Genomic DNA, 22335 nt, shown 5'->3' with positions numbered 1-22335 from the left:
TGAAGAAGAACCATGATCGGAGAGCCACACAGCTTTCACCAACATTACTTTGAATATACCCAGGAATACCTTATCTGAGTCACTACCTGAAGGCAGAGGACTCTCAATAAGCTCCTTATGAGTGGTGGTGGGTAGATTTACCTCCCTGTATAATGAGTTTGTCATTTAAACTGGTATGTGGGAGTTAAATATGTAAGAACACAGAAGTGAGTCAGACTTTTATTCCAGATGTGTCAGATAATGACGGGACCTGTACAGCGGAGCCTTACATCCTTTCATGATAATTACACCTCTTTATCACCCCTCTGGGGTGGGGTCAGTTGGCACCAATACATCATCAATTAGATATTTTTGGAACACATTTAACATTTAATGTTTTTTGCTCAGATTTTAAGAACCACTGTTGGAGAAACACAACAGAATGACAAGTGTGCTTACCAATCAAATCCGTCCTTTTTGCCGCTGTTCCGGTGACGTAAATGACTCACAGCCGGTAGTGTTACGCTTAGCGTCAGGTTGTTGTGGCGGTAAGTTTCTGCTGTTTCTGCTTTAAACCTTTACACATTTACACCGGGTTAAACATCCAGTACCGGGCTGTCAGAGGGAGAACCGCCTGTTACTGGCGGAGGGGTTAGCATTTTGGCTGTAGGAGCCTCAGACCGGTCAGAGGATCCGGGTTATGGAGCGGATAAGTTGTGTGGTTTAATGAACAACACCGTTAACTGACTGGACTCTGTGAGTCAGGGGCCCGAAGACAGGTCCTCGTCTTCACTGTGTTTGGCATTGTTGCCTCGGTCTGGGTCTTTGAGACGGAGGGTGCGTATAGTTTCACTCCCTGGAAGTTATCGATCCGAATCAGTCACTTCAATCTAAGCTACCGCTGAGGAGCTAACAGGAGCTAACTGCTAATGGGAAGAAGCTATCTTTAGGCTAACAGAAGCTAACTGCTAATGGGAAGAAGCTATCTTTAGGCTAACAGAAGCTAACTGCTAATATTTAAATAATTGAATCATAGTAACTTTTTTAAACCAGAGCTGATTCCTCTAAGACCCCTAACCCCTCACAGAGAGCAGATCACGGACTGTATTCACGTTCTGTATGTGGTATCATAATAACATCAACAACAACCACCTGCTGATAGTGTTGGATGGAAACAGGTTTCAGTGGAGTGGAGATGAGAGCAGTAACATTAGCTATTTATTAAACTCAACCCTAACAGCACTGTAAGAGCCTGACCCAGTAAGGAACTGGTCCCTGTGTGACCCAGTAAGGATCTGGTCCCTGTGTTTCAGAGGTCATGTTTCTCCACCATGAACCTGGTCCGAAAACGCCTTAGACTCAGCCCGTCCAAACCCCAAGGCCCCTCCACCCGCAGCCTCAGAGCGCCACCCTGCTCCCATGATGCTTTGCAGCAGTCTCCAGCTGCAAGAGGGGGGGAGGGGGAGATGGAAGAGGAGGGATACCTGCTGGTGGAGGAGGACACCACGGACTCCAGCCTCATCATCACCATGGGTAACTCACTCACTCACTCACTCACTCACTCACTCTCACACCCACTCTCTCACTCACACACACTCACTCACTCTCACACCCACTCACTCACTCACTCACTCACTCACTCACTCACTCACTCACTCACTCACTCACTCTCACACCCACTCTCTCACTCACACACACTCACTCACTCACTCTCACACCCACTCTCACACTCACTCACTCACTCTCACACCCACTCACTCACTCACTCACTCACTCACTCACTCACTCCCTCACTCGCCCACACACTCTCTCTCTCTCTCACTCCCAAACGTATATATATATATATACACACTCACTTACACTCCCACACACACACACTCACTCACTCACTCATTTTCACACACACTCACACACACACACTCCCACTCACTCACACACACACACACTCACACACACACACTCCCACTCACTCACACACACACTCACTCACACACACACACACTCACTCACACACACACACACACACGAACACACATATTCACACACAGTGATTCTGTCTCCTCAGAGGAGAGTCCGGTGGAGGTGAAGGCAGTGAGGAGGAAGTCAGTGAAGAAGAGGAAGAAGAAACAGACTGAGGAGGAAGAGGACAGGGGCGGGGCTTCAGAGAGCGAGGAGGAGGAGCCTGTGGAGATCGACAGGCAGCTCGACCAATCACTTGAGACCAAATCCAAACAGCACAACCTGACCACCGTGAACGTCAGGAACATCATCCATGTGAGTAGAGCCAGGACCATCAGAACTGTTAGAACATCAGAACCATCAGAGCTGTTAGAATATCAGAACCATCAGAGCATTAGAACCATCAGAACCATCAGAGCATTAGAACCATCAGAACTGTTAGAACATCAGAACCATCAGAACTGTTAGAACATCAGAACCATCAGAGCATTAGAACCATCAGAACTGTTAGAACATCAGATCCATCAGAACTGTTAGAACATCAGAACCATCAGAACTGTTAGAACATCAGAACCATCAGAACTGTTAGAACATCAGATCCATCAGAACTGTTAGAACATCAGAACCATCAGAACTGTTAGAACATCAGAACCATCAGAACTGTTAGAACATCAGAACTGTTAGAACATCAGATCCATCAGAACTGTTAGAAAATCAGAACTGTTAGAACATCAGAACCATCAGAACTGTTAGAAAATCAGAACCATCAGAGCATTAGAACCATCAGAACTGTCAGAGCATTAGAACCATCAGAACTGTTAGAACATCAGAACCATCAGAACTGTTAGAACATCAGAACCATCAGAACTGTTAGAACATCAGAACCATCAGACTGTTAGAACATTAGAACCATCAGAACCATCAGAAGTGTTAGAACATTAGAACCATCAGAACATTAGAACCATCAGAACTGTTAGAACATTAGAACCATTAGAACTATCAGAACATCAGAACCATTAGAACTGTTATAACATTAGAACCATCGGAACATTAGAACCATCAGAAGTGTTAGAACATTAGAACCATCAGAACATTAGAACCATCAGAACATTAGAACCATCAGAACTGTTAGAACATTAGAACCATCAGAACATCAGAACCATCAGAACTGTTAGAACATCAGAACCATCAGAACTGTTAGAACATTAGAACCATCAGAACATCAGAACCATCAGAACCATCAGAACTGTTAGAACATTAGAACCATCAGAACTGTTAGAACATCAGATCATCAGGATGCTGAACTCTCTCCCTCCCTCCCACTCTCGCTCTCTCTCTATCCTCCATCTCTCGCTCCCTCTCTCCTCCATCTCTCGCTCTCTCTCTATCCTCCATCTCTCGCTCTCTCTCTCTCGCTCCCTCTCTCGCTCTCTCTCTATCCTCCATCTCTCCCTCCCTCCCACTCTCGCTCTCTCTCTATCCTCCATCTCTCGCTCCCTCTCTCCCTCCATCTCTCGCTCTCTCTCTATCCTCCATCTCTGGCTCTCTCTCTATCCTCCATCTCTCGCTCTCTCTCTATCCTCCATCTCTCGCTCTCTCTCTATCCTCCATCTCTCGCTCTCTCTCTATCCTCCATCTCTCGCTCTCTCTCTATCCTCCATCTCTCACTCTCCCTCTCTCCCTCCATCTCTCGCTCTCTCTCTATCCTCCATCTCTCGCTCTCTCTCTATCCTCCATCTCTCGCTCTCCCTCTCTCCCTCCATCTCTCGCTCTCTCTCTATCCTCCATCTCTCGCTCTCTCTATCCTCCATCTCTCGCTCTCTCTCTATCCTCCATCTCTCGCTCTCTCTCTATCCTCCATCTCTCGCTCTCTCTCTCTCGCTCTCTCTCTATCCTCCATCTCTCGCTCTCCCTCTCTCCCTCCATCTCTCGCTCTCTCTCTCTCGCGCTCTCTCTATCCTCCATCTCTCGCTCTCTATCCTCCATCTCTCGCTCTCTCTCTCTCGCTCTCTCTATCCTCCATCTCTCGCTCTCTCTCTATCCTCCATCTCTCGCTCTCTCTCTCTCGCTCTCTCTCTATCCTCCATCTCTCGCTCTCCCTCTCTCCCTCCATCTCTCGCTCTCTCTCTATCCTCCATCTCTCGCTCTCTCTCTATCCTCCATCTCTCACTCTCCCTCTCTCCATCCATCTCTCGCTCTCTCTCTATCCTCCATCTCTCGCTCTCTCTCTATCCTCCGTCCCTCCCTCAATCCTCTGTCTCTCTGTCCTCCATCCCTCCCTCTCTCTTCTCGCTCCCCCTCTCTCCGTCCCTCCGTCTCTCTCCCCCTCCCTCTCTCTCTCTCATCTCCCTCTACCCCCGCTCCCATCTCTCCCCTGACCTCTCCGCCCTCCGTCCCACCCACCTTTCCCCACAGCCTCAATGGAAATGTAGCAGGACATGAATCCCCCTCCCTCACACACCCGTCCCTCATCCAGCACCAGTCACCTTCTATTCTCCGCTGCTACTGAAAATGTACTTTGCCCTAAAGACCCACCTGCACCACCGTCACACTGTGTTGATGGTGTCTAACATATGTATATATTACTTAGGTTTGTTTGTACCTTACCCCCCTTTCTTTACCCCCCCTTTTTTTCTAGGCTCTTATCTTTTTATGTTAGATGTTCTTTTTTATTTCACTGTGGGACTGCCAGAAGCAGTATTCCAATGTTCTGTATGTACAACACATGTGGAGACTTTGACAATAAAGTGGACTTTGACTTGAATTTGACTGATCATCAGAACTGTTAGAACATTGTGCAGAACCTTAATGGGTGTGTGTGTGTGACCCTCAGGAAGTGATCACTAACGAGCACGTGGTGGCCATGATGAAAGCTGCCATCAACGACACCGAGGCTATCCCCGCCTTTGTGAGTCTGCCGTCCTATCAGAACCCTGGCCCTCATTGATCTTTGATGCCCTGCAGAGCTTCATCACGTGTCTCTATTTCCTGCAGGAACCCAAGATGACCCGGGCCAAGTTTAAAGAAGTGGTGGAGAAAGGAGTGGTGAGACCCCCCCCCTTACAGAAGTCAATAAAACATACATGAGGTGAGCATGATGTCATGTCTCACCTGATCTCCTCTCAGGTGATCCCAGCCTGGAACCTCTCTCCCATTAAGAAGACCAGCGACATCAACAAGGTGAGCTCACTTCCTGTCAGGTCCATCTCTGTAGCAGAGCTAGCGTTACCTGCTGGCTGTTACCTGCTGGCTGTTAGCTGCTGGCTGTTACCTGCTGGCTGTTAGCTGCTGGCTGTTAGCTGCTGGCTGTTAGCTGCTGGCTGTTAGCTGCTGGCTGTTAGCTGCTGGCTGTTAGCTGCTGGCTGTTAGCTGCTGGCTGTTAGCTGCTGGCTGGCTGTTAGCTGCTGGCTGGCTGTTAGCTGCTAGCTGCTATCTGTTAGCTGCTAGCAGAGGAAGAGAGCTGCTTAGGGTCACAGTGATGCGTTCAGGCCCTCAGTGGAGTGTATCCTCATGGTTTGGATATTGTGTCTACAGGCTCCTCAGTTCGTGGACATCCAGCTAGCGGAGGAAGACTCCTCTGATGAGGAGTACCGTCCTGATGAAGAGGAGGAAGACGAGACCGCAGAGGACGTGAGGCTCACAGCTGATTGGCTGCTGCTCTGCTTATACTGAGGCTCTCTGCTAATGTGCGTGTGTGTGTGTGCGTGTGTGTGTGTGCGTGTGCGCGGGCAGACGCTCCTGGAGAGCGACATGGAGAGCACGGCCTCTTCTCCCAGAGGAAGCCGTCTGAGTCGGGGGGAGGAGGAGAGCTGCAGCCCCTGGCAGGTACCGGTCTGCCTACAGCTGCTTAGAATATGCTGATGAGGCCGTGAGCTCTGTGGAGGTATGTGATGTAAGACGTGCCCCCCCCCCCACCAGGTTTCTCGGAGCCGCTCCCGATGTCGGAGGGGAGCGTCTGTGTCGATGGGCCCTCCCCCTCCTCCCAGAGTGCCCCCCCCCAGAGTGACCGACAGCTTGTTCCTGGAGAAGCTTCACGCTGTGGAAGAGGAGCTGGCCGTCTGCATGGAGCCCTTCCAGGTCCAGACCGACCCTTCACCTCTGACATCAAACACACCTCTGTATTTTATTAAACACAGAGAGAATCAGAATCCCTTTTTTCGTCCCACAGAGGGGATCTTCTCATTTGCACAGCAGAAAGAGCCACAGACAGCTTCATGTTATTACACTCGAGATACACAAAATATATAGAAGAGCACAATTTACAAAATACACAAAGATAGACCTCAGAAACCATTCTGAGTATAGCAGCCAGATATGTATTGCACAGTTATTAACACAACAGGGGGTGTTATAGTCAGTGTTGTTATATGTGGGGGGGTCTACCGGGGGCCATGGTGGTTATAGAGTGTGACCGCTGCAGGAAGGAAGGACCTGCGGTATCTCTCACTGAGACACCGCGGGGTCAGCAGCCTGTTGCTGAAGGAGCTGCACAGTGCAGACAGGGGGACCTGGAGGGGGTGGGACACATTGTCCAGCAGGGAGGACAGCTTGGCTGCCATTCTCCTGTCTCCCACCACCTCCACAGGGTCCAGACGACTCCCCAGGACAGAGCCTTCCTTATCAGTCTCTTCAGTCTCTTCCTGTCAGCAGCTCAGATGCTGCAGCCCCAGCAGGCCACAGAAGATGGCTGATGCCCCCACAGAGTCAAAGAAGGTCTGAAGGAGTGCCCCCGTCCCCCCTAAAGACCTCCGTCTCCTCAGCAGACAGAGTCTGCTCTGTCCCTTCTTGTAGAGAGCAGCAGAGTTATCAGACCAGTCCAGTTTGTAGTAACCAGCTATTAAACATCAAACACACCTCTGTGATTTATTAAACATAGAGAGAATACACGTAATAAAGCCCTTCTCCTCTGGGTCCAGACCCTGGCCGAAGCCGAGGGCTCGGGTCTGATGGCGTGCCGGACGCGGTCGAAGCGAACTCTCCGGGACGTCCCGCTGGGCCGGCTGGAGGCGGAGCTCCGAGCGCCCGACATCACGCCAGACATGTATGACTGCAGCTCCGCCCCCGAGGACAGAGAGTGGACTGATTGGCTGAGAGGCCTGATGACATCAGACATGGAGAACGAAGGTCAGGAATGACTCCTGAACCCTAAGTCGGCGTTTCCTTACTTCCTGTGTGAGTATGGTCTGTGGTATGCAGTCCAATAACAGCTGTCTCTCTCAGAGGAGTGTGATGACGAGGACGACCCCGAGTACAACTTCCTGTCCGACATCGATGAGCCCGACGTGGAGGATTACCGTGACGACAAGGCCGTCCGCATCACCAGTGAGCCCACATACACGCACGCACACGCACACACACACACACACACACACACACACACACACAAACACTGACACACACACAAACACTGACACACACAAACTGACACACATACACACACACACACACACACACACACACACACACACACACACACACCAGAGATTGAAATGAACTTTGTTGCCACTGTGGCTGGTGGATTCTAAAATGTACCAGCCACTTTTTATGAGTGATATATCTATATAAATATAATAGGGATATTATTTAGTCCTCATCAGTCGGCCTACCAACTGGTTTTTCATCAGAATTGATTATACAATCAGTGCTACCAAGGAACTGAGTTGCAAACGTTACAGTCTTACTGCATATGATGAACAATACACAAGTATCTGCCATGGTAGGTAATGTTTATTCTGGGAAACACTGTGCCGTTAAACTCCATAAATGTTCCTATTTCCTCAAAAGAAGGTTAACACTTTCAGTCACAGACAACACAAGCACAAGCCACCTGCAACCATTACAAATACAACCCATAGGCATAGACAGTGCATCAAACCATCCCAGATGCTTCATAGAAAAGGATCTCCAAAACATCAGCGAGGAAACGTTCAGAGAAGTCCCCACAGTTCAGCATGTTAAACCCTGAGTCCACACAACAGTACAGAACAATCCTGTCAACCTCAATGTCCCAGTTCCAAATGTTACATAACTGCATATGACAAACAACATAAAAGGAAGGCCCATGTTGCACAAACAGTCACACAATCAAGCCAGAGACATTCTGTAGACAGTCACTCCTCATCAGAATCAAATTCTGAGGTATCAGAGGCACACTCTTTAGTTTTCCTCCTCCCCTCCATGAAGTCTGGTCTTCTGGACTGGATGCTGTCCTGATGCCACAGCTGAACAGCAGGGTTGGGGTCAAAGTGTTCTATAGGAGGGCTAGACAGCTGGACGACCAGTAGGTCACAGAGGCTTGTTTTTGATAGCCGAGACCTCCAGTCACTCTTGACCAGTTTCATCTGAAGCCTCTTTCACAGTCTGCTGTGGATGCTGGCAGATGAAGTTGTTTGACCTGTGAGCGTCCGATGCGTACTGACGACAGGCTGAGCAGTACATGGTCTGGCTCGTTTCCTCGTGCACCAGCCTTCTGTCGCGTTCTGTTGTTCGCCATCTCTCATTAAAAAAGCACTTAGCCTTTTTTTCGGTGGTAGGTCTACTATCCCCCAGTACACTCTCCTCTGCGGGTCTTTTCACCCCGGTGACATGTTTGGTTTCAACTAGCAGCTATCCTGTGATGGCCGCAGGTTTAGGTAGCCTCCTGCAACATCCTTTATCTCTCCACAACAAATAGCTCCACTGATTAGCCTACTTTGATTTAAGCACAGAGTAATAATTGTGGATAAGGAGTCGGAGTGTCATTCTCACGCCGCTTCAGTCCAATCAGAAGCACATCATTTGACCGGCTCTGACTGTATGGTTGTGGAAAGCGCAGCTCTCATGCTATGACCCATGTATGATAGGAGAATTCGATGGATAAGACTGAAAAGTATTACCCGCCACAGTGGCTGCTAAAGTGACACGATATACCCGCCAGCATATGGCGTCTGCTAATTTCCATCCCTGACACACACACACACACACGCACACACACACACACACACACACACGCACACACACACACACACACACACACACACACACACACACACACACACACACACACACACACACACACACACACACTGACTCATGCACACATTCACACAAGCACACACGCACACACACACATGCACACACACTCACACACAGTATTTTTCCTCAGCTGCAGTGTGTTTGACAGGAACTGTGATGTGTGTTCTGTGTCGTGCAGAGAAGGAGGTGAACGAGCTGATGGAGGAGCTGTTTGAAACGGTGAGTCGCTTAGCATAGCTTAGCATAAACAGTGGGATCAGAGGGAAACTGCTAGCCTGTGCTGGTGTTCAGATGATGATCATTCTTTGGTCTAGTGAAAGGGTTCTCCAGGGTTCCTCCTGATGTTCTAAGCACCTCAAATACCTGGAACACATGGATTCAAAGAAGTATCGAAGCGTTGTTTATCAGCAGAGACAGCTGGAGACGTTCAGAGACATTAAACATGAGTACAGCTTCACTGAGCCAGATAATAACAGATGCTTGGGTGTCAGTTGAAAGAGGACCTGGCCGGACAGGAAGTGGAAGACGAAGGCCACGAGGAAGAGGAGGGGCCTGTTCACACACACACACCTGAGGAGCAGCACAACACGTGAGCAACACTTCATTCATGTATTTATGTTATATTCCTTTCTTTCATCCATTAGTCATCATTATTCATTTTCAGAGGGTCAGCTGACGGCGAGCAGGAGGACCGACCAATCACAGAGCTGCGTACGGTGAAGCAGCAGCTGGCTCTGATCCGGAAGAAGAGGCAGCTCGGCCTGCACGCACACACACACTGCGACACACACAGTGGCACACACAGTGGCACACACACACACTGCACAGAGCCGCACACACTGAAGCTGAGCGTGCAGCAGAGGAGCCGCCTGCAGCAGCAGCTCACACAGGTACACACACATTATCTACTGTAATATGTACTTTAATGTACTCTGTGTACATATATATACTTTAATATGTGTACATATATATACTTTAATATGAGTACATATATATACTTTAATATGTGTACATATATATACTTAATATGAGTACATATATATACTGTAATATGGTACATATATATACTTTAATATGTGTACATATATATACTTTAATATGTGTACATATATATACTTTAATATGTGTACATATATATACTTTAATATGTGTACATATATATACTTTAATATGAGTACATATATATACTTTAATATGTGTACATATATATACTTTAATATGAGTACATATATATACTTTAATATGGTACATATATATACTTTAATATGTGTACATATATATACTTATATATGTAGTACATATATATACTTTAATATGTGTACATATATATACTTTAATATGTGTACATATATATACTTTAATTGTGTAATATATAACTTAATATGAGTACATATATATACTTTAATATGAGTACATATATAACTGTAATATTGGTACATTATATACTTTATATGTTCATATTAATTAATATGTGTACAAATACTTTATATGTACAAAATATTATTGAGTACATATATGGTGTAGTACACGGAGAACATAATACAGTGTGTGTATAAGTACACTGAAGCGTCTTGGCTCCAGTAAATAACAGGTCTGAGGTGGTGTTTGGCTCTTTAAATGACCCTCAGCAGCAGGGAGATGAGATCAGTCTGACCCCTCTGGGACACCGTACGTGTTTCCATAGGGTCTCAGCCCAGCAGCCTTTAAATCTGGTTCTGATGGTTCTGATAATAACTCTGTACTGGTTGCTCTGTACTGTTGTCTACAATCAGATTACACATTAATACCTGTCCTGATAAACCCTCAGCATGTGCAGCTGCTGACCCAGATCCAGCTGCTGAGCTCACCTGTCCCCCTGCTGCAGAGCGAGGCCGATACCTGCAGACACTTCCTGGTGAGACACGCACACACTCACACACAGACACACACACACACACACTGCAGGTGAGAGGTTCTCCCTGTTGGGTAACAACATCTGAAGTTGTGTAGATAGTAATGAGTTCCTGTGTGTGTCAGTTGGAGCTGGAGCTGCTGGCTCAGCGAGGCGAGCTGCTTCTGTCTGCAGGACGTCCGTCTTTCTGCAGCGTCTTCAGAGCCTCCAACCTGCGGGGGGCGCTGCAGCTGCTGCAGGAGGCTGCTAACACCCCGGTGACTTTGCTGCAGGAGAAGCAGCCGGACGCCAGGGGCTACAGTGAGTGCAGCCCCAACACGCAGTCCATCAGTCAATACACAAACACGTACCTATGTACCAATAAGTAAACGTGTGTGTGCAGTGCGCTGTTTCCCCGTGCTGCCGGCTCAACTCGCCTGGATCTTTGCAACACGCCCTGTCTTCCTCTACCCCGAGCTACTGCCCTGCGCCAGCCTGGACCCTGCTCTCTACTGCCCCCGCAGGACGGCTGCCTTCACTGAAGCCGAGGACTGGTACTAACACACACACACACACACAACGATACATCAGTAGATACCCAACTGGTGATTTTAAAAAGTGTGTGTGTGTGTGTGTGTGTGTGTGTGTGTGTGTGTGTGTGTGTGTGTGTGTGTGTGTGTGTGTGTGTGTGTGTGTGTGTGTGTGTGTGTGTGTGTGTGTGTGTGTGTGTGTGTGTGTGTGTGTGTGTGTGTGTGTGTGTGTGTGTGTGTGTGTGTGTGTGTGTGTGTGTGTGTCAGCCTGCTGGTGCTGGGCCTCAGGAACATGGAAGGGTCATGTGACCCCCCGAAGCTGGTGTCTCAGTTCCTGCTGAGGAAGACTCTGGTTCAGGTGAGGAGGAGGATCCTGCAGTGCTGCCGGCCGGGGGCCCCCGACAACATCGTCAAGGTAACGAGCTACATGCTAACAGTATGAGCTAATGTGGGAGAACACTGGATTCATGTGTGTGTGTTTGTCTGTGCAGGCCTTCAGGTATCAGCATTTGTTGTGGCCGATGCTGCAGCCCTGTCGGGGGGGGCACCCTGCAGAGTGCCCCCCTGTGGAGAAGGAGGAGAAGCGCATGCCCCTGTGGCTGCTGGTAGGAAACACCCTGCTATCAGTGTGGTGTAGCATGTGGGGGAGGGCACAGCTGGGCTGTGATGTGATGTAGCATGTGGGGGGGGGGGCACAGCTGGTCTGTGATGTCATTTACCTTACTACAGTAAAGATGTATTAATGTCGTGTGTGTCCCCCCCCCACAGAGAAGCCTCCCTGTCCTCTACCCCCCCATCAGAGACTATAACAGACCTCCAGGCTCTGCCCCCAAGTCCCCGCCCCCCCGCAGGTCAGGAGGGCTTCACATGACCTACAGCTTCCCCCCTGGTACCCGCTACCCCCAACACCTCCCCAAACACCTCCTCTTCAGGCGCATCGGCTTCGTGAGGCAGCAACCACCCCGGCTTCCACCCTCCTCCCCGCCCCCTTCCTCCACCCTCTCCATGCCGACCAGAGAGCGAATCAGATGCCACTATCAGACGCTCTGCAGCCTGAGGGACTTGGCCCCGCCCCCTCCTGCAGGCCCCGCCCCCTCACAGGACGAGGAGGGCGATGATGTCATCAGGACGGACAGCGAGGAGGAAGAGGAGGAAAGTGACGTCCTGCTGATGCTGTCTGAGTCCGACACTGAACAGGAAGTGACGTCTCCAGAGCCTCCCCCCCCCCCCCCACCTGCAGGTCTGACCCCTTTATTATTCCTCACCAGAATGGATGAGTATTATGGCCTGTAGAAATGTGTGTGTGTGTGTGTGTGTGTGTGTGTGTGTGTGTGTGTGTGTGTGTGTGTGTGTGTGTGTGTGTGTGTGTGTGTGTGTGTGTGTGTGTGTGTGTGTGTGTGTGTGTGTGTGTGTGTGTGTGTGTGTGTGTGTGTGTGTGTGTGTGTGTGTGTGTGTGTGTGTGTGTGTGTGTGTGTGTGTGTGTGTGTGTGTGTGTGTGTGTAGGGTGAAGAGGATCTCCAGCGTTCTGACGAGGTGTTTGCTGAGGATTATCTGCTCAGAGTGAGACCTCCTGTTTTAATAACAGCACTGATTATTTTTCAACTGTGTGTTCTTCCTGTGCAGGTGTGTGTTACTGTGTGTTCTTCCTGTGCAGGTGTGTGTTACTGTGTGTTCTTCCTGTGCAGGTGTGTGTTACTGTGTGTTCTTCCTGTGCAGGTGTGTGTTACTGTGTGTGTTCTTCCTGTGCAGGTGTGTGTTACTGTGTGTTCTTCCTGTGCAGGTGTGTGTTACTGTGTGTTCTTCCTGTGCAGGTGTGTGTTACTGTGTGTTCTTCCTGTGCAGGTGTGTGTTACTGTGTGTGTTCTTCCTGTGCAGGTGTGTGTTACTGTGTGTTCTTCCTGTGCAGGTGTGTGTTACTGTGTGTGTGTTCTTCCTGTGCAGGTGTGTGTTACTGTGTGTTCTTCCTGTGCAGGTGTGTGTTACTGTGTGTGTGTTCTTCCTGTGCAGGTGTGTGATGCGCTGCAGGCCTCCCCCCCCCTCTGTGAGCGACTGCTTCAGGTGTTGGATGGTTTCTCCCCCCCCTCCTCGGCGGTGTGTTTGTACGGCGAGCTGCGTGGGGTGTTGGGGGCGTGGCCTCAGCTGCTCAGAGACTTTGCTGCCTTCTTGAGCCAATCACAGGCGAGGAGCTGCGGACTGGTGAGAGACCATTATACGTTTTGTTAACCCTCTTCAGCTCGTTCTTTCAGGACCACTACTAAAAACACATTCAGTGTTAGGTCAGGGTTTAGGACTCATGATGCTGACTCATGTCAGGGTTTAGGACTCATGATGCTGACTCATGATGCTGACTCATGTCAGGGTTTAGGACTCATGATGCTGACTCATGTCAGGGTTTAGGACTCATGATGCTGACTCATGTCAGGGTTTAGGACTCATGATGCTGACTCATGATGCTGACTCATGTCAGGGTTTAGGACTCATGATGCTGACTCATGTCAGGGTTTAGGACTCATGATGCTGACTCATGATGCTGACTCATGTCAGGGTTTAGGACTCATGATGCTGACTCATGTCAGGGTTTAGGACTCATGATGCTGACTCATGATGCTGACTCATGATGCTGACTCATGTCAGGGTTTAGGACTCATGATGCTGACTCATGATGCTGACTCATGTCAGGGTTTAGGACTCATGATGCTGACTCATGTCAGGGTTTAGGACTCATTCCTGCAGCTCACTGTTAAACCGGCCTCCTCTCTTCTTCTGTGGTGTTTCCCAGCTGGTGGAGCAGCAGCTGTTTGAACGAAGCCGGAGGTTTCTACAGAGATTGGGGCGTGGCCTGGGAGAAGGCTCTGCCCCCTATCAGCAGGTGGTGTCCGCGCTGCAGGGAAGCTCCGCTCCCTTACCTGAAGACATGGAGCAGGTAAACAACATATAATGATCTACACTGTAAACCCGGATAAGTTGAATCTACTTAAAAAAATAGAGGAAAAGGGTTGCTTTTAGAAATGTAAGTAACGAATTTTGAGTCAATCAAAATAGTTATTTGAAGAACAATCCACTTCATGTCAGTTCATTTTACTTACATTTTTAAGGCAACCAGCACTTATTCTTTTAAGTGAAGCATTCTGAAAACTTGGGTGAATTAAACTTAAATGATTCACTTCATGTGAAGTTGGTTTTACTTAAAATGTTGTGTAACATCAATCGCTTTGCCACATTATTGAACTTAGATGATTGAGTTGAGAGAGGAACCATTCCGTCTTTCTGTTTTCTATTCCGTCCACTACAAAACTAGAAAAAGAAAAAGTTTGACCTTTTATTAAAACTGGAGTTGTTTCATTTGGATCAGTACCTCTATATATAGGGATGTCTATAAACCCTATCCCAACAAAACAAACAAACTCAGATTTACGTTCACAAGAACAACGTGTCGTCCATCGTCCTAGTGAGTGTCCTGTTTTCTTGTGAACGTAAATCTGAGTTTGTTTTTTGCAAGAACATTTTTTAATATCCACTCCGATGATAAAGTCACACCTTTGTCAGAAATGGGCTGACAACAAATGCACTTATTGGTGCAACGCTATAACATTCAATACCTCAGAATAACAGACCCGTCTGTTACAGGTTACTGATTACAGGCCTGCTGAACTATCAGTGTGTGTCATGTTTTGAAAAATGACTGGAACTCTCCTTCTGACGCTGCTGCCAACAAGCTTAACAGGTCAAACATGCAACAACAACAAAATGCAGTATTGAAGCCTAGATACTAGCCACATGTAACAGTAGCCAACTTTCCAGAACCCCGTTTCACAATGTCAGCTGATTTTTCAAAGTCTGAATTTTTGGTGCCAGCTCAACTTTACCAAGGTTTAGCATCACCTGCTGAACAAAGTGGAAAGTGTTGACCCGATTTCCATTTTCAAAGAGTAAAATCAAATATAAGGATATTTTTGTTCAATTTACTGCATTTTATGAGCAGTGACTGTTAACTGTGTATATTTGCTTTGCGTTTGTATCTGTTTTATGTCTTTTATATGGATGTTTCATCATCTGTAGATATTTCACAGCCAAACACTTTTGGATGTGTGGTTCTTGTGTTTCAATTGCTGTTAAATGGGCTTTGATTATTAGAAGACAAAGATCAAAATAATAACCAATGAAAAAACGTTTCATTTCTCCTAGAAAAGCATGAACCTAGTTTTTATCAGGGTATTTTGTTCTTGCATAAATTACATTTTCACGGACACTTCCATTGTTACATTTGAGCTTGCAAAGAGTATTTAAAAAGCGAATCATTTCATTGATATTGTTGGTGGATCAGTTAAAGACAATATGTAAAAGGAACTGTGTAAGTTAAAACCCTCATTAATTCAATTTGACCCGAACATTACCAAAGGGTGCTAAATGTGAACATGAAACAAGGGTTAAAGTAACTTATGGTGCAGGTCTTGAAGAAGGCAGAAGGCTCATCCCCCAAGATGATTGGCAGTCCCCGAACACAAAGGCATCTGATGTCTGTTGGCTCAGTGGTCTGGAACAAAGAATGGTCATATAGTCATCAAATACGTTCTACAAACTCTATGCAATTACTTTATGGCAAATATACTTTAAAGTAAAGGAGAGGACAAAAGGAGATGGCATGATAGGAGAGAATAGAATAGGAGACTCATTAAGAGAGCATAGCAAAATGAACAAAGGAAAAGAGGAAACAATGACACATGGAAGATGAAATTAAACTGACAGGACAAGAGGAGAAAAGCAAATGAGAGAAGAGAAGAGATGAAAGGAAGTCAAAGGGACAGAAGAGGAACGAGGAGAGAGGAAGAGATTGGGTAGACAGATGTTAAGCAAACCCACCTTTGTTTGACGTGAAAGCTCAGAGAGAAATTGGCCAGTGACCCTCTTCTTCTTCCTAAAGAGGTCCTTCAGGCTCGGAGAGAAACGGTCAAGTGCATCCAAGAAGTTATCCTTGAGATTTCCCCACCACTCTGTCGAACTCGCAATAAACCTGAAACACAAAAGAGAACAAACCATGTAAAACTGTCGAAACAAATAAGTGCCTTTTTTATTTAGACAGCGTTTGCTTGCTTCACCATCAGATTTTTCAAGATGCCTCGGTGCACTTGCAGTAGTATCTCAATAACAGCAGATATGTATGAGTAGGTGTGAGGATATAACACAAAAGGACATTTTTGTTAAGACTCAGAACAAACCTGGCTTTCTGTGAAAAGAGCTGGCCATCTTTGTACCATCTGGCTTATCTCAGGATTGTCTTCAACAACTTCTTTTCTCCGAAGAGCAAAGGTCACGGCCATCTTCTCCTTAATAAGGGATCCATTAGGCTTCGTCTTCATCAACTCGTTGACCAGAACCTGACGAGAAGCTTCTAGGTTGCAGTCATCTATCCGCTCTGGATTCTCAGGTACGAAATTGATTTCGCCTTTCCTTGGCCTCTTGATGTCCTTGTGCGGAGGCAAACCATCTGTGGTGAACCTTCCCCGTTTACCACCATTGACAGTGACTTCACGTCGACCGATGAGGCGCGTTTTGTTTCTGTAGTTACCCATCTTGAACTTCAGACTGTTCTTCCATCCATCCCAGCCAGATGATGAGCCTGCTTCTTTCAGACATGGGTGTGATTGCACTAAGGATTTTGCTACAGCTTCAAAATGTTGCTTTGAGGAGTAGGCATCATATGTATAGATCCTCTCAGCCAGTTTCTCCAGGATGTCATGCTTCAGCTCCTTTGAGATATGTTCCATCCCTGAGATGCAACAGGTTACCTTGACGGAGTCTGTACTCAACATCCACAGAAAATTTGGGGATTTCAAATTCTTCTGGCCACTGCAAACTTCTATCCAGAGAGGAGTTGGACAGGATTTCAGTGTCTGCCGTGCTGCTTGTATCACTACATGCTTCTGTTGGTGCAGTGACAGGTACAAGTGAAATCGTTGGGATGATTTTGATCGTTGGCTTGTCTGGAAGCTCCGAGATATGTCCGGTTACACAGTTCGTTGTTAAAATTGGGATCTCGATACTGTAAGACGAAGCTGTAATCAGCTTGGAGTGAGTCTTGGAGCCAGCCAATTAAATCTTCAAGGGTGTCGTGTCGGGTCGCTTCGTAAATGTCATCTTCCGTATGTCTCCATCAGAGATGATCACTCGCATAGTCAGTCCCTGTTGCGCAGCCATCTGGGAAAAGATGATATTTAGCAAATAACATATCGCCTCAGTGTTACCATGAGTTCACCTTGTAACCTATATACAGATAATGGCACGACATCATTCAACTCTGACATCTTAAACAGAGACATAGAGGGGACACTGTTATAGAGCAGGTGGTAAGCTCTCAAATGCTAACTGTACCATGCTGTCATTTTGTGGCAGACAAACAGAATTTCTGTGTTAGCTGTAACAATCTTTTCAATCTGGGCAAATTCAGGGAGACCTGAGCATGAGCCCGCAGAGAGAATCATGCCTGGATGATACTTGATTCCATCTCTACATATAGATGATGCATCAAGAACTGGCCCTGGCTTTGTGATGTTCTCAGCGATTTCTCTCATTCAAAGGGAAACAGGCAAGCAAAACTGGTGAAACTTTTGTCATCTCGACCGATAGTCTGAAATATGAGCTACAGTCAAGATGGTAGCTCACTGATCTCTGGTGTTTGGTAGCAAGTGTCATGGCAACATTTTGAAATTTTGAGCATTGCGAATCGCCTTTTTAAAGAATTTATGCTTCCCCTCGAAGCACATTGTCCAAACCTCAGTCAGGGGACCGAATTTCCTTACAAGCTGAGGATAATGATCCACATAGTGATGCTTTGGTCTTAAAACGAAAATCTGGAAATGTGGACTGCAGGAGCTGTCGGTGCTCAGTTATCTTACAGTCCAGGAAATGCAGTGTCTCTTCAGTGTGCCTTGGTGCCACAGCTAACTCTACAATGTCTTTGAGAAGCATGAGAACTTCCCATGTGTTGTCACCCTCAGGGACACAGTGACCAATGAGTAAAGGAAGGAGACTTATCAGACACATATTCTCATGGCCATTTCCGCCAATGGTCCCTTTGGCGGAAAATCCCTTTGCAATCATCTGAGGTCTGTCTGTTCCGTCAGTAAATGTGTAATCAAAGTACCTGATGGCGTGATTTAGCATCACTAACGCGAAATATTTGTTGCCTATCAGATCTGTAAGACACAGACACCCCTCCGTTGGAACAATGCCTTCCAAGAGATCATGTAAGATGTCAGGAGGGTAAGCAGTCGCTGCATGAAAGAGATTCTCTGTTAAAGGACATGCTCTTTTCACACCGTAAGTCCTACTCAAGCCTGGGTCCTCTCTCACCTCCTGGACCTGCCTATCATGGGAGACTTGTTCTCTGTGCTGAAAGAACCCAGAACGCACCTGGTGTTTTTTGGCGTCGCTACTGCTTGCCAAACAGAACCTGCAGAACTTGTCAACAATGAAGCTCTCAAAGAAGCCTGCAAGAGAATGGGCACCAAGATTATCAGCACTAACATACAAGACTGTGCCTTTCACATTTCTAGTTTCTCCAGGTACACACCATCTTGTTCCAATGCCTTTAGATCATAGATTAAAGGTTGCAAGATCTTTGCATAACCACACTCTTTCACTGTGGAGGTATTGCAAGGAAGAGCAAGCTGGATTGAGCTGAGTGTTGACCTGTATTTTGCAGGTATGTTGAGAATGACCCAGTATACTGCACACATTCTATGTTTCAGCTTTGATGTCCCTAGCAGATTAGCTACTTCAAAGTCATCAATGTACAGGCCAAGAGCAATCGTGAACTCATCACTTGCAAGAAGAGTGTTTACATTAAAGTACTGCTCATCTACATATGACCTATATTCTTGTGGGACATGGTCTTTTTCCAACACATCCGGTTTGTTGAGGATTTTTTGGAGCATGGGGAGAATGGGGACATATGCAAGTGGTGTTTTGCCTTTCTCTACAACATACTGTAAGGGGTTTACAAGTGGAAACTCTCTGCGTACATAAGCTGCTCTTCTTTTGGCGGTTCCTAAGGGTCCATCTTTGGCACAAAATGTCATCATGTTACTTTCTGACACAGCAGTGGAAATCTCTTTCACCACACTTTCATCCATGTCAGCTTGATATGTCTTTAGAACAGCACTCACTCGGTTATGCATAAGTGGCTCCGACAACTCATTGATAGCATAAAGCTGTTGTATTACCTCCTGCACAGCACTCTCTGGTATGTGTAGAACAGCTTGCATTTTTAACAGTAGAAACGCCAAGTTGTGCTCAAGCTGTTTTTCTAAATCACGCAGATCATGCTCACTAGCTTCTTCACTGACCTCTTCTAACTCCTCAATATCATCAGCGTGTGACATTTGGTCTTGTGCTGGATCATCATTGTTAGGATTTACATAATTCTGACCAATTATTTCTGATTTGAACATCTTCCAGTTTTGTTCTTTATGTACTTTACTCTTGTGCGCTTTGAAACTGGAGTAGACACCACTTTCGAAGTTACAGTCTTTATAAGGGCACCTGACTTTATGGTTTACTTTTAAGTGTGCAGTATGCAGGTGAGTAAAGAAGTCAGTCTCAAAACAAGGCTCAGCAAACCCACATGACAGACAAATGAACTTCACTGGCAGGTCTACATCTACACTTGTTTGCTGCTCTGGTATTAAGGGGTGAAAGCGACTGCTGTGCTTTAAGTCCTCTTTTCAGTTCATCAATTCTTTTTGATCTTAATGCGCTGTTGAGTGGATACGAGTCTTTGAATTTAGCATGATGCCGCTCCAGGTTGCCACGTTTTGGCAAGGCTACTGCCTGTTGGCATTTGAGGCATATAGTCTTCCCTTTTGCTGATGTGAAAAGATATTCATGCTCCCATTCCGGGTGGAAATAATACGCTTTTGATTTCTTTTCTGCCGGACCCTCAGCCATATCGATATTAACTGTTGGTGAAGGTTGGCAGAACTTGGCACAGTTTAAAGTTACTACTTTCTCAAGGTGCATGCAGCCTCAGCATAGACCTCAGCATATCAAATAACCAATTGGAGTTTGTAAAATGACCTACGCGTGATTCAAATCAACAAGCCAGAGCTAGGTCTAAGAAGCTTGTTAAAACAACCAACCAGAGCAGGAACATCTTGTGTGTTTTTAGACGATGTGAAAATGCTAGGGATCGACAGTGAAGGCTTTGAAGATCGACCTGTTGGTTACCCCGGCCTTAAGTGAATGTGTTTCTGTATGAATTGACGCTGTTTGGCTTCACAACGCTGTTACGAAAGTTACTCTGGTACCAAATGGGTGATGTGAGCACAGCACCGAAGCTAATCGGACTATTTTATGTTCCACTAACAAGTAGCCTACTTAACAATCGGGGGAAGCCCACACCGTGTTCCCGCCAGTTGATACTCCCTGTGACACCCAAAAGTACGAGAATTCAACCAAGCCCTGTTAGCTAAATAGCACTCACCCTCCTCTCCCTCCTTTGGAAGCGTAAGGTTCAAGTCAGGCGCAATTCAGGCGTTTGGGGTTATGTCCGACTACAGCGAGCTGGAAATGTGTTCGCGGCACATTAAAAGATCCCTTTCTTTCCCATCATGCATTGTGAACATGACTGACACTTGATCATGTAAAGCTACTTAACTTGAAGTTATTGACAAATTGCTTTCCCAACACACGTCAGTGTTATATGCTTACATTTTAAGGGAATGCAATCGACCTTAAATCACTCATTTGTGATCATTGTTTAATTAGGTATGAGCTCCGGGCTAACAGTACACATCTGCAGTTCATTTGATTTTAGTAAACTTTTAATTTGCTCAAAATAATCTAATGTTCTGCTGTCAGATCTCCTCCCTCCTGGGTTGTCATGCCGACCTGCACAAGGAGTTCCGGGAGTTCTTCCAACGCCGTCACGGCCGGGCGTCGCCCGTAGAGACAGACTCCCAGAATCCACCTCTGGACGGGGACAGGAAGAGAGATGAGCGAACTGAGGAGGCGGAGTCAGGGCGACCTGAGGAGGAGGCGGAGTCAGAGCGACCTGAGGAGGAGGCGGAGTCAGAGCGTCCTGAGGAGGAGGAGTCATGGCGACCTGAGGGGGAGGCGGGGTCAGGGCGATCTGAGGAGGAGGAGTCAGAGCGTCCTGAGGAGGAGGAGTCATGGCGACCTGAGGGGGAGGCGGGGTCAGGGCGATCTGAGGAGGAGGAGGAGTCAGGGCGACCTGAGGGGGAGGAGTCAGAGCGTCCTGAGGAGGATTGGGGTTGTTTGTTTTGTTGAGGGTTTTTTGGTTTTTTTTTTTTGGGTTTTGGTTGGGGGGTGGGGGGGGTTGGGGGTTTTTTTTTTTCTGTTTTTTGGGGGGGGGGGGTGTTGGGGGATTGGTTTTGGTTTGTTTTTGTTTTTTTTGGGGGTGGTTTGGGGGGTTGGGGTTTGGGGGAAAAGGCTTTTTTGGGAATTTGTCCTTTTTTTTGCATTGGTGTGTTTTTGTGTTTTTGTTTTGTTTTTTTGTGTGTTTTGTTTTTTGGGGAAGTGTTTTTTTTTTTTGTTTTTGGTTTTGGGCTGGGGTGTTGGGGGGTTTTTGTTTTAAATTTTTTGTCTTTGTTCGGGTGTTTTTTGGGTTTTTTGGTGGGGGTTGGGGTTTTTTTGGGGGGGCCCCGGGCCCCCCCGTTTGGGGGGGGGGGTGAGGGGGGGGTGGGGCCTGGGGGGGGGGGGGCCTGGGGGGGGGGTGGGGGTTTGGGAGGGGTGGGGCCCGGGGGGGGGGGTGGGGTTGGGGGGGGTTTGGGTTGGGGGGGGGGGGGAGGGGGGGGGGTCGGGGGGGGGGGAGGGTAGGGGTGGGGGGGTCGGGTTTAGGGGGGGGTTTGGGGTGAGGAGGGGGGGCCCGGGGGGGGGGGGTTTGGGGGGGGTGGGGCCGGGGGGCCCGGTGGGGGGTTTTGGGGGGGGGGGGGTGGAAAAAAAAAAATTTTTTTTTCCCCCCCC

At 47.4% G+C, this 22335-nt stretch overlaps 1 protein-coding gene across 1 annotated transcript; it reads left to right on the top strand.

The window, feature by feature from the left end:
* The first annotated feature begins 478 nt into the window (after positions 1 to 478).
* On the top strand, positions 479 to 21639 carry gon4la (gon-4 like a). Its single transcript, XM_063898697.1, has 23 exons — positions 479 to 527; positions 1293 to 1512; positions 2045 to 2253; positions 4772 to 4846; positions 4933 to 4983; positions 5065 to 5118; positions 5473 to 5568; positions 5671 to 5763; positions 5857 to 6015; positions 6855 to 7062; positions 7159 to 7260; positions 9131 to 9171; positions 9444 to 9541; positions 9617 to 9842; positions 10760 to 10846; positions 10969 to 11143; positions 11226 to 11376; positions 11620 to 11767; positions 11844 to 11957; positions 12121 to 12641; positions 12912 to 13548; positions 14132 to 14275; positions 21211 to 21639. Exons 2-23 carry the CDS (start codon positions 1311 to 1313, stop codon positions 21637 to 21639), a joined length of 4020 nt encoding a protein of 1339 aa, XP_063754767.1. The 5' UTR covers positions 479 to 527; positions 1293 to 1310.
* The last annotated feature ends 696 nt before the right edge of the window (positions 21640 to 22335 follow it).

The sequence above is a fragment of the Eleginops maclovinus genome, chromosome 13 (assembly GCF_036324505.1).
Source record: "Eleginops maclovinus isolate JMC-PN-2008 ecotype Puerto Natales chromosome 13, JC_Emac_rtc_rv5, whole genome shotgun sequence".
Taxonomy (NCBI): domain Eukaryota; kingdom Metazoa; phylum Chordata; class Actinopteri; order Perciformes; family Eleginopidae; genus Eleginops; species Eleginops maclovinus.
This window is presented reverse-complemented; position numbering and strand designations above follow the sequence as displayed.